This window comes from Cryptosporidium ubiquitum (genome assembly GCF_001865345.1).
Source record: "Cryptosporidium ubiquitum isolate 39726 chromosome Unknown contig_4, whole genome shotgun sequence".
NCBI lineage: Eukaryota > Apicomplexa > Conoidasida > Eucoccidiorida > Cryptosporidiidae > Cryptosporidium > Cryptosporidium ubiquitum.
This window is the reverse complement of record NW_021639820.1, coordinates 688,996-705,083: the sequence shown is the minus strand read 5'-3', so window position 1 is coordinate 705,083 and position 16,088 is coordinate 688,996. Positions and strand designations below refer to the sequence as shown.

Genomic DNA, 16,088 nt, shown 5'->3' with positions numbered 1-16,088 from the left:
AAAAAGAGAAGGTAAAAATTTTGTTAGTTAGTCAACTCAATTAGAAGAAAGGAAATCATGAAAGTAAATTGATTAGGTTGAGAATTGTTTGGAGTCAAATTTAGCATAATAACAGTAAAATTAACAAAAATATACTAAAAATAATCAATTAATTAGCTAATTAATAAAGAATTATATAATAAACTACTCAAATCTCTAGATTCATTAAAGTTAATCAGAAATCACTTATTAGCAAGTATTGAGATCATCAAAAAAAAGATTTATCATTTTCATTTAAAGTATAATAAAAACTATAATGAACTCTTTTACATCAGCTTCTTCTTCCATTTCTTCCATTTCAAGAAATAGCCAAATATTACCAAATTATTTTTTCCAGAGTGGATCTCTAAGTGAAGGACTGGGAAATATCCCAGTTGATCATGATGAAGAATCAAAAGTTACAATACCTGGGCAATCTATTAAATCTTTCAATTCTAGCCAATTATCAAATGATCATATTAGATATAGCCCAGTTCATTCATTGACAGGAGCTCCAATATATAATAGTATTAGTATGGGAAGTGATGAATATAAGGAAATGTTGAGGATGAGTAATGAATTAAGAAAAAGCCAAGAATTTGAAAGAATTCAAGGTAGAGCACCACCTGAAATGTATAAATCACCAAAAAATTCATGTATTCTTAGCAAATGTGATATTCCAGAAGTTTTAGGAGATTGTTACAAAGTTGAAAAAACCAATACTTTAGCGGACAGAAAACAACTAAATGCTCCCATTTATGTTAAAGAAGAAAAAGTTCTCAATTCCATTAGTAAGAATGTTGTTAATAATATTCCATATTCTCAAGTTTACAACTCAAATAATAATGCGAATCAACCTAGTGACCAATTGAAGTCTTTGTTTAGTATTAAATCTTCAGAAATAAAAGAGCCCAGTAATAAAGTGAAAGAGAATGCCTTAATCCAGGAATTTAAAAATAATAATGTATCAATACCTAAAAAACCATTCATTAATAATGAATTTTCCCCAATTACTTGTATGAATAATACGTGTTCGAATATTAAAGGAGCAATCAATATATTAGGAGTTACAGGGAAGATATTTATGGATGTATTATTTCATTTAGTCAATGCTTTTGATTTAGATACAAAAGAAACTTCCAATAATAGTAATAATAAATTTGAAAATATGCCTCATTTCCCTGTTTCATCAATAGGAATACCACCAGATACCGTAATTCTTCAGTGTTTTGATTGTGGGTTAATTTACTATACAGATTTACCATTAAACAAACAACAACTTGGTACTATTGGTATTTTAGATCCAAAACCTATAGAGTTTGGTCAACCAGATTCTGAAGAAATTATATATGGAATATCAAATAGAAACTCTCCATATTATTGCTGGGGAAATTTGGAACCCAGAGACTTGTCTCCAAACCAAATTGAATTCTTAAAAAAGATTGATCTTAGAAAACAAAACCGATTTTCACACCAAGATCTTGTTGATTTATATTATTATAGATTTCGTAAAGATAGAAGATATGAAGAAAATTTTCCAATTTATGTACAATCTGATCCTCAGCTTCATCTTTACAAATTCTATAGAGAGACTATGCATGGTGCCTATAATGGAAATAAAACTCCTCTTCCAGATCTTGGAAATCATTTTCTTCCATCTCCTTGGAATGGAAACAGAACCAATAATAAATTAAATAAATCATCGTCATCTTCTTCTTCAAATAGTAATAAGAGTACTGAAACAAAAAATAATTTTGAAAAAGACCAAGATGGATTTATTATTCTTCCAAAGTTTGATCCTCCCTCAGAAAATCTAAGTGAATATGATCTGGCAAATATGCCTGACAAATCTCATATCTTTCCTTTCATTTTAGATAGCTTCTAATTACTTTATTTTATCTTATGAATAACTAAAAATATATGTTTGATGCTAATTCATCTTCTTGTCTCTGTAACTCTTCTATTTCTTTATCTAATATACTTTCTATGTATTTTAATTCATTTATTTCCATATTTGAAGATTTATCATCTTCTATTTCAATTTTTTTGATATCATCTTTTGATTGGGAAATATTATTAATTACATGATTATTTAATATCTTATTTTCATCTAAACTTATTAATGTTGTAATCTTTTCATTATTAGCATAAATTTCTTTTGGACTTTTTCTATTCAAATTATTAATTTGAATATTTTCGTTATCATCATTTTCATTATTGGATAAATAATACCAATCATATGGATCTAAATGAGACTTAATATTATTCGCCTGTAAATGATTTTCATTATTATTATTTTGAATATCCAAATTCTTGAAATCTTCTTCTTCATTGATTAGGCTTTCTCTAGAATCACTAAAAGAATCTTCCAAATCGTCATCTTTTTCATTCTCAAACTTATTGCTTGAATCCACATGATGAGAAAAGTCATCTGAAATGTTTGTAGAAATATCATTTGTAGTATTTACACTATTAAAATTAATCTTATCTAACTCATTAATAATATTGAAAAGTTCGTCATCAAAATTAACTTTATTGACAATCTGAGACTTTGATTTTTCTTCCAATATACTCAAAATCACGTTTAAGTTATTTTTTTCATTTGGTTCATTTTTTACATTTTCATTAATTACCATATTATTATTTGTTTCTATACAGTTACTATTCATGGTTTTGATTACTTGGTCATTTTTATTAGAAGATTCATTTAGGCCTATTTTTATTTGATTTTCTGACATACAATTAGAAATTTCAGTGTTGAATTTTTCATCATTTTTTTTAGAAGCCATTAAACTTTTTCTTTTAAATAATCCAATATTTTTCTTCTTAGTATTTTGAACATTTGTTGAATTCGAGAGGCTGTTTACACTATCTTTAACAATGTTTTTCTCCTGATTCTGTTTTATGTTTAATTTAACTTGATCTGAAATTATGTTATCGCTATTATTACTAACATTATTATTAACAGTGTTTTCATCATCAAACTTAGAATTAACTCTTTCATTAATAATTTTTTTACTGTTTTGTCTTCTAATCTCCGAAAGTCTAGTTGGCCTCATATAATTTGGTTCTTTTTTTAAATCTTGATTATTTATTTTAATTTGATTCTCATCTTGATTTCTATAATCAAATTGAATTTGATGGTCTTTCTCATACTCAATATTATAAGATTGCTTTTCTGTATCATTACTTAGATAAGAGCTCAGAATAAATGTACTTTTCTCAGTAATTGATAGTAAATCTGAAAGATATTCTTGAAAGCATGTTGAAGTATTTTGCAAAAGTTCATTATTAAATATAAAAAGCATATCTATTATGTTTTGGTTTTCATTTAATTTATTATTGTAATAAAAAGATTCTGAATATTTTTTAAATTCAAAAATGAGTTCTGGATTAACTTCTGAAATATATTCCATTACAATAAACATTAATTCATAATCCCCGAGTTTTTCAAAAACATATATATTAGCAATCAAAGATGCCCAATAAAACGGAATCTTATATGTAACTTTAAAAATGTCCTGATGAGTTTGATTATTATCATAACAAATATTGTTATTATTCTTACTATGAGGAAAAATTGAAGTAAATAAGCTTTGAATTCCTTGATATATTAACTTAATCAAATTTTTCCTTTCATTTTCATCAGGATTTATTCTCATTTTTCTTTCTATAGTCTTTTTTCTTTTATTAAACTTAATTATATAATTTTTAACTTGTTTTGAATAAAGAATTTCTCGTTTTCTTCTAATATATGTACTATAATTCAATGTAAGAAATAATGATTTCCACATTCCAATTGAAGTAAAAAGTTGTATAGTAGCATTATCATCAATTCCATCATTTAATAATAATTCATGTAATTTTTTTTTTGTTATTACATTAATATCATTACCAAATAATTGTTTTTTGTCCCAAGTCATTTTGGAACTCAAGCCTTCATATATCATATTTTCATCATCTTTATCATTTTCATATTTAAAAAAGTCACAAGTAATTACACTGGACCATATAATTTGTCCATGACTTTCTAATTCAACATACCAAATATTCTCAACAACTCCTCTACTTAAAATTATTCTATCTAACTCTTTAGAATACATGTTCAATGATATTTCATTATCACCTAATTCATATTCAGTATCACTCTTCATTATTTCATCAAACCTTTTTCGGTTGTACTTGGTTTCCATATCATCTCTATAATATTCACTTTCATAAAATTTTGGTGGTTCAAATTCGCTTGAATTAACTTCTTGTTGACAATAATCATATTTTATCCATTCTTCAATGTTACTTTCTTCAGCATTGAGCATTTTCCTATTTTTTTTTACTTTTTCACTAAAAAAGATTATTTTATTACTATTTTTTAGAAAGGACCACTCAATACTTTTATTTTCTCCGGAAAAAATATCTTTCTTTTAATTTCTACTTCAAATCACTTCTTCTAATATTATATTTTATTTTATTAATGTTTTGTTTTGAAGCCACATAAAAACACTGCCTGCATGCACAACCACAATTTTGTTGCCACCTAATTGTTGCCGCCAAAACATGTAAAAAAAAGAATTATTCCATGCATGCAATACATAACGGTATGAAAATTACTAAAAGTTATGTAAAAAAAAAGTTTAGTGGTCATGCAGGCGGCTTCTCAATCATTTTTCATGAGAGTCATTTCATTTTCCTTTTTTTTTTAATACTTTTTGAATTAGTTAATTTTTTAGAATTTTGTTTTGTGAAATCTTTTCCTTAGTTTTACATCTCAAAGTTCTGCCTTATTAAGGCTTTGACTAACTAAATTATTATTTAAGTCTCTAATTTTTAAATTAACTAATTAGCGGCGTTTTTATTTTATCTCCCTATTATAGAAAAAGCTCAAAACTAAGTTTACTATTATTATCTATGTTAAATATTTTATCTCACTATTAGTTTGTTATCACATTAATTTTTTTAACCTATTGCTTCTCTAATTTACCCAAAGCCTACAATTAGTTTTGTTTTGATTACTATTGCTGCTACTACTCACATCACTACTCACATCACTACTCACATAACTACTCCCATCACTACTCACATAACTACTCCCATCACTACTCCGTCACCACCACTACTACAATTCCACCCCTACCTTACAGGAAAGAAAAAAAAGCACACTTTGTGTACACAGAAACACTGACACGAATTGAATATTCGCCCAGTCATTTCTAAAATATTTTCTGTCAATTTATAACGAAAAATATAAAAATTCAGGTAATAGGACGTAATTTACATGTGCATGTAATGATCACTGTATAATTTATCTTAGAATCCCAAGCCATGGCGCGCATACTATTACATGATTATTTATATCCAAACAAAAAATTATTTGGAATATATAAAAGTTTAGTTTAAAAATCCTATATCTTAAAAACTTTATCATTTTTACCAATACTCAATGTTACTATAATTTCTTTCTTTCTATCCATCTTTCTAACATGACCCCCCTAATATTCCATTTCCAATGCTAATTATATTAATACCCATTTGGCGGTAAAGTGTATGCAAAGTAAAGGTAGAACTTGCCCAATATAATATTAATCAGAATGCAGGAAAAAAAAAATCGAAATTTTAAACACAAAACTTAATATTTAAATTCTAGTATACCACAACATCTTTATGAAGTATTTCTCTAATCATTTAATTCAAAACCCAAGTTTTTTAAAAAAACTAAAAAAAAATGGTATAAAGAGATGTATCAGTCATTTTCCCTATCTAAAATTTTCCCCCTAGGTATACTATGATATAAGACTTGGCGCCAAATGGGAGTATACGTATTATTCAGCACACCCCGGTAATTCAATTAGTAATTAATAGTCAATTTATCTAATAATTAATGCATTAGACTGAGTTGCGGTATGACAGACGGTTAGTCACGGTGTAACAGTTAATGATAGGGATAGATAAAAGAAAAGAAGCAGAAATAGATTATATTGATTTTCGTGGGGTATATGATTGGAATAGGTCAATGAAAATATAATTTAAAAAAAATTAAGGTTTATGGAAAACTCTTATAAATAAGTTAAACAAAAGATTTAAGGGGTAATTAGATAATTCTGATATTGGTAAAGTTATTATTCATATTGGGTAAGAATTAGGTTTAAGAAATCTAGCTAAAGATTCTTAAAAAAGTTTATCCAAAATTGCACTGCAGTACCAATATCATTGAATTATTAAAACCAGGTACCATTTCCATTCATATTCAATAAACAACTAAAGGAAAAATATTGTATTTTTTTACCTAATAGATATACAACCATTATAAAGTCAAATTCTGACCATACAGTTTATACAATAAAAAAACTGAATATAATTAATACATATACTCCACTATTACCATTAATCATCATTCCAAAAATACTATTCCACTATTATCGTCATTATTATCATTGTTAATACTATACAAATTTTAATATAATTACTGCTAATCTGAGAATCATAACGAGAGGTCATTACTTTAATATATTAACTTCTTTCTAAAATCGGGAATTTAATTTAAGACAATAATCCTAGCTATAGGGTTTTTATTCAGAGTACCAGAAAGCAGTACATGCATTAATATCAAACTAGCTTCAGATTTTTGAAATAGCTTGCTTGCATATATATATCATCCAAGGCATTTTGAATATATATATCTATTTATTTATTTATATTTATATGTATTTATACTTTAATTAGCCTCTGAATGCACTTATAGTAAGCCTGGAACTAAAGGAGTTCATTTACAGACCTACTCAGAATCCCTGATTTGGATATTGTAACTTTATTCCTAAACTTCTTTTGGTATTATTATATTAGAGCATTTATTATTAACCATGACAACGTCTTTAATTAATAAAAATAGGACCCCAACAAGAGCAAGAGGAGAGAGAGTGTATAAACCTGGTGGAAAAAAGGAATGGAGAGTTGTTTTTTGGACTCACGAGTCCACAAAACCTAGTAGAAGACAATGTTCTTTTAGTGAGGCCAAATACGGCAAAGAAGCTGCTTCTCTATTATCTAGAGCAGTTCTTGATTATATAGATGTAAAGGGTGTAGTCCCGGATGATCTCCATGATCCTCCAATTTTAGATCCAGCTAAAAAAGAACTTATCGAGTATTATAGTGCTTTACATGAAAGCAGAAAAGCTTTACAAAAAAAAAACAAGCCAAAAGGTAGTAATTCTAGTAGTAAAAGTACATCTGAGCCAAGTATTGTACCATTATATACTTTAGCTCAAACTCAATCTCCAACTATGAGTAATATATCATGTGTTTCTCCGCAATACCCAAGTAAAGTAAGTAAGATTGATAAATTTTCAGACCTTACAAACCTTAGAGACCAGTTTCCAACTGAAGTACAGACCAGCTTTGGAATTTTAAATAGTAATAATAACTCCCCGAATGAATCGAGAATTCTTTCACCATTATCGATTATCACAAATTCTGGAGGAGGTCCAAATATTGAGGAATCAACAACAAAAGTTGGTCAAGAGACATCCATTTCGAATACAAATAATATTAATAATAGTGGTAATAATGGTCTTCTAAACAATATCCAGATACCACCTATCCCAAATATTACTTCATCTGCGAAATACAGTGGATTTGATGTGAATAGTAACAAAAATAGTAATATTAGTGAAGACGGAAACAAATTTGGTAATATTAATAGTAATAACCATCTTACAAAGACATCATCCTCTGATACTGATGGGTTTAATACAATGATTAACAATGTAATATCTGATATTAACAAAAATAACTCACTTTTGAATGGGGGAGCTCATTTCGCTCTAATGGGCTCCATTTTCCATAATCAATTACCACATGGAATGCATAGCCCTGTACCACCAACCCAATTTCCATCCACGGGTACTTCTTCTTTATTCCCAGATTTACTTTCCTCTAATTGTAACGGACTTCTTAACCCAGACCTAAACCATATTCTGAACCAAACTTGCAATCAAATTGCTCTTCAAAATCAATTCAATTTTTTAAATCACTTAGGGTACTTAAACCAATTAGCAGGGCTAACTATTGCAGGGGTTAGTGGTAATGTCATAGCTGGACATCCAAATTTTATGGTTGGATCACTGATCCAAAACTTTCCTTTTTTTCAAAATCAAGATATTTCTTTTGCCACAAACTCTTACGGAATTGGGAATACTTCTCAAAGAAATGTTTTTATTAATGAAACTTTAAATTTAGAAGAGGGGGGATTCAATGGCTCTATAATTTCAGGTAATCACGATAATACTAAGACTGAACATGTTTCATCTGGACAATCCACTTTGATTTCCCCAAACCCCTTTCAACAAATAAAAGGAGAATCTTTTTCTTCAAACCCAAAGATTAGCAAGGAAATGATTGCTTCAGTCCAAACCTCAACTGATCATTCTTCTACACCTTTATTGGCTTAAACTTGTTTTATTTATTTATTTCAAGTGTCTTTTGAATTAATATTTTGATTATTCAACCTGTGAATTGAATATAATTAAAAAATCAAGAAAAAATGAGAATTTCAGGTTAGTAGGGAATTAGCTATTATAACTTATTTACTATTCCACATGAGTATTTATGATTACGTAATTGCATGTAAATTCCGGTATACAATTTTCTTTAACCTTTTTCCCACCCCCCAGCTCCAAATTAATAATGAGATAATTTTACCAAGTCTGCATGCGCACTATAAAATGAGTACGTGTCTCGTCTCGTAGCATTATTAGAGAAAATAAGGAATTTTGAATAAACAAGAAATGAACTAATATATATATTATATAGTGGAGATTTTTAGTCTTTAGAGGAAATAAGCTTAAAAAATATTAGTTAGGTGGGAATATAACTATTATAACAAATAGGTGGCTTTCTGTATTGGCAGACTCCTTAATCCCTTATATTCTAAGAAATCCTCAATTATATTCAATTGAGACCTTTTTTTTATTAAAAAAAAAAAAGAAACAAGACAGGTGATCTCTGGAAAAATATACTTTAAGAAATCTCAGTCTTCTAATATTATATTTAAAAAGTAATTAGGATGGAGAACCACAGAGCTATAGAATATAACCGGCTTCTTAACGAGTCTAGAGATGTTGCTAGCCTGATCAGAAAAGGCAAGGAACTGGAGTGCAAGCTTATTTCAAATAAGAAGCTATTTAACATTTGCCAGCTGCTGCTTTGCAAGAATCTAAAGGAAATAGAAAGAAACTCTGCTTCACTTTTGGATAATGAACCAGTTGTCATTTGTGATTTAAGAACAAAAAACCAAATAATAAAGTCAAAAACAAAAATAAATAGCTCAATTGAATGTAATAGTTTGGATAGGGTCAAAAGAATCTTCCCAGGATTAAATTCAAACAAGAGCTCTGAAATTGTTGAAATCAATAGAAAACATGTAGTAATTTATGACTTGGAAGGAAAACTTACAAGCAGCAATGATTTGGAAATCTCCCAAAGAGAAGTATTAGAATACTTAAAGAGGTGTGTTCACTCGATTAAATCCATATATTTATTAAAAGATGGTTATTCCTCCTTTTATTTTGAATTTCCATATATTTGCTGTAGCACAGACTCCGAATGTATATCAAGTATCAAATCAATAAAGAATGTTCCACAGAATCTGAAATCAAAGATTATTGCATCTATTGAGTATCCACTTGCTGTTAGTTGGGGAGAACTGTATAAAATTTATCTTGGAAATGTACTTCAAGGTTGCCATCCTCAGATTCTTGGAAGTCTAGAAATAAAAACTATTATGGACTTTACCCCAAATAAAATCAAGTCTGAAGGTAGCAATAAGGTAAGGATCATTCATGTAAACAATACAGAACCCAACCTTTCTGATGAGGATTATTTAATTTATGCCAACCTGCCACTAGAAGAAACAATTAAGTCATTCAAAGAACTTGAAAAAAACTATCCGAACCCAAGAGATTTATTCCCAATGATGATTGTCACGACGAGAGTCACAAGTGAAACCGTCTCCATAGCCTCTATTATTGTATCATATCTCAGAAAATGGCAAATTACTGCAACTCTTATATTTACTCTCAACCAAATAGGGCTTGATAATAATATCATAAGTCCTACCGAAAATGAAGAAGTTTTCAAATTGCTTCATCCATCCAATTCACAAATTGCTCAAATGATTAGTTTCAACTTCTCTTGAATTATTTTTTATACAGCTATTTTTTAAAAAAGTATGGAAAAGACATTTTGAGGACAAATGCCACGTAAATTCTGCAACTTCTTTGCATTAAATTTGAACGGTCTGTTGGTTCAGGTTTTCATAGTATTTATAAAGCTTTTTGTTATTTTTTCCAACCTCTGGTTTATAATTTCCTTATCTCTCTTATTAATTTTTTTATTCTTTCCCCATTTTGTAATCAAATTGTCCTTCGAAACGATTTTATGAAAGTTCTATTCCTGGGAAGCACTCTTGAAAGGTTTTTTTTGGATGTTTAGCTTCCCAATGTTGTTTAAGTAATGGGCCAGTTTGAACTTTCATAAAAGGTTGTAAACAAATCTGGCACTTCAAGCTCATAGCTTCGGCATTTACTTTAAGCTGTGACTTCCCTTCTTTGGAACCATTAGCTACCTTTCTTTCTCTACATTGATTTCTCTTGCAAGCATTTCCTCCCTTACCCATTTGCACCAGACTCTCCTTGAATCAAATAGTACCCTTATAAATTAATCAACAACAAAAACAATATTTATAACAAAAATATCACTTTTTGATCTAATTTAAAATCTGATTTTTCGGTAAAATAACTTTTTTTATTACTTCAAAACTCTTAATTGTAACTTTGACAATAATCTTTAGAATAAATTAAAATGGGTAATTGGCGCCAAATTGATAATTAATTTGATATGTATATATTAACATCACGACAAGTATTATTCAAGAATACAATATTTTTTGTGAGGAAGTAAAATTCACACAAATAAAAGCAATATTTGTGTATGGGTTTACCCTCATACCTTGAATTATACACCACTATTAAATTAATTTTTAAGCTGGAGCATGGATTTAAACTGTCACTCTTTTTTGGGAAATGTTCTTTATAGTGACTCCTCAGTATTAAAGACAATTACTGGTAAATTCTTTCCAAGCAACAAAAATAGGCAATTTCTTGATATTTCCACGCTAAAATACCATGAATTAGTGGTTTTTAGTGAGTTTTTTCCTTCAATTAATGAAGAATTGTCATCAATAACTTTTAAGCTTGAAGATGCATGTGTAGACTTTTGGAACTACTCTCTGGAAGGTAGCCCATTTGATTTAATTTTAGTACTGGATTGTACTCAGAATTTTCACTTGTTTTCTTTGAAAAGTCTCCCTACTCCACATTCCAAGCATAATTGTCCTTTTGTAAAATGTAAAATACCAAATTTCATTAGTAGATTTCCAGACAATACCAATCATTTAAAAATCAGTAATAAAGATTTAATTGACTCGCAGGAAACGAAAGCAAACGAACCAAATATATTCAACAATCAGTTCCTGATAAAAAACGAATTTTCAATTTCACTTTTTAAAAATAGAAAAACTCCAAAAATCGACTTTATTAGGCCATATAAATACAATAGAAAGTTTCTGAACTCAAACCCAATCATAGCTGAAAAACTGATCCCAAAATGCTACATTTCAATAGATCGATACACCGGGTATATTATTGTATGCCTTAATTCATCCTCTTTTCTTATTATTCCAAGTCTAACATTGAACAAAGATGGTATAATTGAACAAATTGAATTGAAAATTCAAACAGAAAATCTCTTTCATTTTGACTCACTCAAATACAAACTTGAAAGCATTTCATTCGTTAAAACTTGCAAAAACCAATCCAAAATTCAACCAGTCGTATTTTCCCTTTTAAGTGACTTGAAAGATCGTACTTTAGTTGGAAAAGCCTTCCTTTTTGACTGGAATAACTTAATAAAAAATCAACCTAATCCTAAAGATAGCCACTACAAACCAATCTCTGAAACCAATTTTATCCCTTTATTCAATTCCGTATCCACGTCACTCTCGCCTCAACTCTATCACATGCGCATTTTTTGCACGCATATACCGGTTGTCCACATGAAAACAATACACGTAGGTGTGGGGAGGTCTGAAATTGACAAGACAATACCGGTGTTTGCATGTGCAAATGTATGTGGATATGAATATAGTTCTGAATGTGTTTGTAAATTTAAAAAATTACTGTTTATATTTAGTTACGAAAGAAATGAGTTAAAACTAATTTTGAGTGATTTAGAAACTGGAGAATTAAAAGAGGATATTTTGATAGTAAATTTAAAAGAATACTATCAAGAGAAAATCTATATTGACTTGAGAGATGTGTTAATGATTGAGGAAAATGCTAATGAGCAAAGAATGAAGTTTCTCATTTCTTCAAAGTGTATGGAGATGTTTCTGTTGAATATTCAATTTAAAGATAATAGGATGAAGGATTTTGATTTAATAAAGATTCAAATCAACTCTTTAAATTTGGAATTATCAGATATTTCAAGTATTTGTCCATACCAATATTCTAATGAAGACAGTTCAATATTAAAAAGTCTACTTGTAAGTTCAACTTTTGGTGTAATAAAAAAAATTAGCTTTCCCAGTTTTAATCAAGAGTATATTTTAGCTCCAAAATCTATTGAAATTTTAAAAGTAGAAAGAGCTATCATGGTTCAGAAATATTTTGAAAATAGCATTATATTAGCAGCCAAAAAATATCAATGTTTTTGGGATATAATTAAAGGTTCTTACCAATTTCAGTATGACTTTATTTTGAGATATATATTTTTGAATTCACCAAAAATTTCCACATTAAGCCAATTTCCCATTAAAAAAAAAGGAGTCCTTGGAATTTCATTAATACCAGTAAAAAAAAACAGCTACTTGCTTTTATACTCAAAGTTGTTTGAAAGCCAAGTATATTTACTTATAAGAAAAGAATTCATTTCTGAAAATAAATATGGTTTTAAGAAAATACAAATCAATAATTTTTTATTAACTAATCACACAACTATTTTATGTGTTAAAATATGTCATAATTTAATATTACAGGTTACAGAATCTCAAATTATACTATACCAAGGAATTTGCGAGCAAATTGAAATCTTGGAAAATCAAGGTCAAACTAACAGTTTTCAGGCCGATAGAAAAGACTTGTGGGATTATCCAGACTTAATAATGCATGCAAGAGTCGCTGATGATAATAACTTAATGATTATTACTCAAGAACACAAGTTGATTCAGCTAAGAGTTGAATCTTTTGAGTTGTTTGAATTTTCTATAAAAGATGAATTTACCTATATTCCACTTATTTCATGCTTTGAATCCAAAAAATTAATTTTAAATGATTCTCATATAATTTTAAGTATGATTGGGGATTCTCAAGGCCAAATATTTGCCACCCTATTCTTCATACAGAATCCTTTAAAAAAGTTCAATTTTATTTTAAAAGTGGATGGCTTGGTTAACTTTGAAATAGAGAAAGTTAACTTCGAACCTGGAATTATCACTTCTATTGAACTTGATAATGCTTTTCAAGATGGTGTTTACTTTACAACAAGCCATGGATACTTTTTTATTTTAAATTTGAAAACCTTAATACAAGATTTACTTCAAGGTCAGATTCAAAAGAATCAAATTAATTACAAAAGAATTATCATAGATTTAAAATCTTATCTTTCTTCTCAGGAAGTTTTGGATTGGAAAATTATTGGAATTCAAAGAAAATACATGAAAAATGACTACCACCAGATATGGAAAAACCGTATTATTTTAGGATCTGTTTCTGAATATTTATATTTGGAATTGCTTGAGACAAACAAAAAAGTTCTCAGAATTCTTCAAGTTAAAAAACTCAAATTTCCAATTTGTTCAATTATAACCCAATTTAAAGAAAAATACCAAGAAGATGATCATTTTTACTTTTTATCACTAGAAAATAGTAAAAATAATCAGCAAGTTAAAATAGTTAAAATGGAATTAAACAAATACCATAGTTGCGACAAAGTTTTGCCTTTAAAAAGTACTCAATATAAAGTTGAAAATATGATCTATTTAAAGAAAAAATCTTGGATAGTAGTTAATATTGAAAACTGGAATACCACCAACTTTCATTCAAATAAATATCTCTCACAAGTTAGTTCACAGCTTTTTCTATTGGATTTAGAAGCTAATTTGTATGGGTTCAAGACTTACTCTAGTCATGAAAATAACCCAAACTTTAAAGAAAACTTCAAATTCAGAATATTCCCAAATAATGGTGAAGATAGTTTCTTTCAGGTTTTCAATCCTGGAGAAAATCATGGTTGTCTACAAAATACTCTTTTTCAGCTTATTTCAGTCCCAAATGACTCTTATGAAATTTCTTCTTCTTATAATGACCCTTTTATTGTTTTAGGGAGTTATTCATTCCAAGGAATTGAGTCTGGAATCGTCTGCAAATCCCCATCTAATCAAAAAAAGTTTTTTTTTTTCCTTGTTGGAAAAGGTTTAGACACTGATAAGACTTTGGAGCTTGTTTCTACCCGAGTCTTTAGCTGTTTAGACATCTCAAGGCTTGAAGCAGTTAATAAAAATCCCAGTATTGATTTTAATTCAAGTCTTCAATCTAACCAAATTATCAAATTTGGCACCAAACTGGTTCTGAAGGTTGAAGATTTTTCTATTACTTTTCCTGGAAAGCTAATTAATAATGCAGTTTTTCAAAAAAATGGAAAAACTATAATGCTTAATCTTTTGGAACCAAGATCAGGACTACCTGAAAAGTTTCTTCTTCATCAAATATATTCAGAGTTGGATACAGACTTTAAACTTATTCAAGACAAATATGATGATTTTATTGGACATTTCTGCCAACCAGATTCCGTTATTTTGGATAATGAAATTATAGAAGATGAGAATATCCATATTTATAAGGGTTTCTCTGATGATATTTCTCTTCTAAGAATTAGAAATTCATTCAATAAAAATTCTAAATTGTTTATCATTGGGTTGCAAATTATATTAAATTACATATACAAACGAAGAAATAATGAAATTATTTCAGCTTTTCCTGCTATCCTCACAAATTTACTCTTTGGGATATTTGACATTGTATTTTCTAATAAAATAAAAACCAGCTCATCAAAGAGTGTTTCTGTTAGTTCTGGTTCATTCTTTTCAAGAAAAAAGGTCAAAATTGAAAGAAAGCAAGTTGAGGACGGGCTGAAAAATGTCCAAATTTTTCCCTATCAGATTTCTGATCTTTATTCTCAACTATGTTCTAAGTGCCTCAAGTGGAAAATATTAATGGTTTTAGTTGTTTGGTATAACCTTATTGAAACAATAATCAACAATCAAAATATAGATCTTATTTATATTAGAAAACTAACCTGTCCAATTTTTCAAGATTGGGTTTTGAAACTTGAAAAAGAAATTCCAATTGACTTTGATATGCTTCTGGATCGCTCATATTTAATCGAAAACTTTTTCAAATCAGATTACTACTATGAAAAATATCAAGAATTGACATTTTTAAAATTAGAAGAATGTGTCACTTAACTTAGATCTCAACAAAATCTTAAAAAACAATGAGAAAAACTAAAAGAAGAAGAAAAAATAAAAGGGATTAATAACTTCAAAATCTATATGGGTAAAGTATTTCTACCAAAAACAGAATCCTTTACTTTGTTCTCATTTATCCATAGAAATCCTTTTTCATCCAATATAAATCATTCAAATCAGATCATTTCTTCCTTGATTATCTCCAGCACCACAGTAAAACTTTTTCAGAGTTTCAACTGCTGATTTCCACATTAACTTTAGTAAATAAAAGCAAATATAAAACATATAGTAAAATTGAAATCCAGGTGTTGAAAATCCCCAACACACTAAAAATGGATTAATATATTAAGTTGTGTGGATAAAAGGTAAAGCTGTCTTGATGGTGCCATAGAAAAAAAAAGGACAAAAAGACTGGAAAATAAGGCCATATCTAATAATAGATTTCCCCAGTAATCGAATTACTGAGAAAAAAATCCTTCCACTTTAAAAAAAACAA

At 28.4% G+C, this 16,088-nt stretch overlaps 6 protein-coding genes across 6 annotated transcripts; 4 read left to right on the top strand and 2 right to left on the bottom strand.

Moving 5' to 3' along the window:
• Positions 1-295: 295 nt before the first annotated feature.
• Positions 296-1,903, top strand: cubi_02442 (cytohesin-like protein; the record flags this gene model as incomplete). Its single annotated transcript, XM_029019453.1, has 1 exon — positions 296-1,903. One exon carries the CDS (start codon positions 296-298, stop codon positions 1,901-1,903), a length of 1,608 nt encoding a protein of 535 aa, XP_028874574.1.
• Positions 1,904-1,928: 25 nt separating this feature from the next.
• cubi_02441 (uncharacterized protein) lies at positions 1,929-4,334 on the bottom strand (the record flags this gene model as incomplete). The annotated part of the gene is made up of 1 exon (XM_029019452.1): positions 1,929-4,334. One exon carries the CDS (start codon positions 4,332-4,334, stop codon positions 1,929-1,931), a length of 2,406 nt encoding a protein of 801 aa, XP_028874573.1.
• A 2,538-nt stretch (positions 4,335-6,872) lies between these two features.
• On the top strand, positions 6,873-8,459 carry cubi_02440 (uncharacterized protein; the record flags this gene model as incomplete). Its single annotated transcript, XM_029019451.1, has 1 exon — positions 6,873-8,459. The coding sequence occupies one exon, from the start codon at positions 6,873-6,875 to the stop codon at positions 8,457-8,459; it is 1,587 nt and encodes a 528-aa protein (XP_028874572.1).
• A 614-nt stretch (positions 8,460-9,073) lies between these two features.
• cubi_02439 (uncharacterized protein) lies at positions 9,074-10,204 on the top strand (the record flags this gene model as incomplete). The annotated part of the gene is made up of 1 exon (XM_029019450.1): positions 9,074-10,204. The coding sequence occupies one exon, from the start codon at positions 9,074-9,076 to the stop codon at positions 10,202-10,204; it is 1,131 nt and encodes a 376-aa protein (XP_028874571.1).
• A 240-nt stretch (positions 10,205-10,444) lies between these two features.
• Positions 10,445-10,684, bottom strand: cubi_02438 (uncharacterized protein; the record flags this gene model as incomplete). Its single annotated transcript, XM_029019449.1, has 1 exon — positions 10,445-10,684. The coding sequence occupies one exon, from the start codon at positions 10,682-10,684 to the stop codon at positions 10,445-10,447; it is 240 nt and encodes a 79-aa protein (XP_028874570.1).
• A 375-nt stretch (positions 10,685-11,059) lies between these two features.
• cubi_02437 (uncharacterized protein) lies at positions 11,060-15,589 on the top strand (the record flags this gene model as incomplete). Its single annotated transcript, XM_029019448.1, has 1 exon — positions 11,060-15,589. The coding sequence occupies one exon, from the start codon at positions 11,060-11,062 to the stop codon at positions 15,587-15,589; it is 4,530 nt and encodes a 1,509-aa protein (XP_028874569.1).
• Between the last annotated feature and the right edge of the window lie 499 nt (positions 15,590-16,088).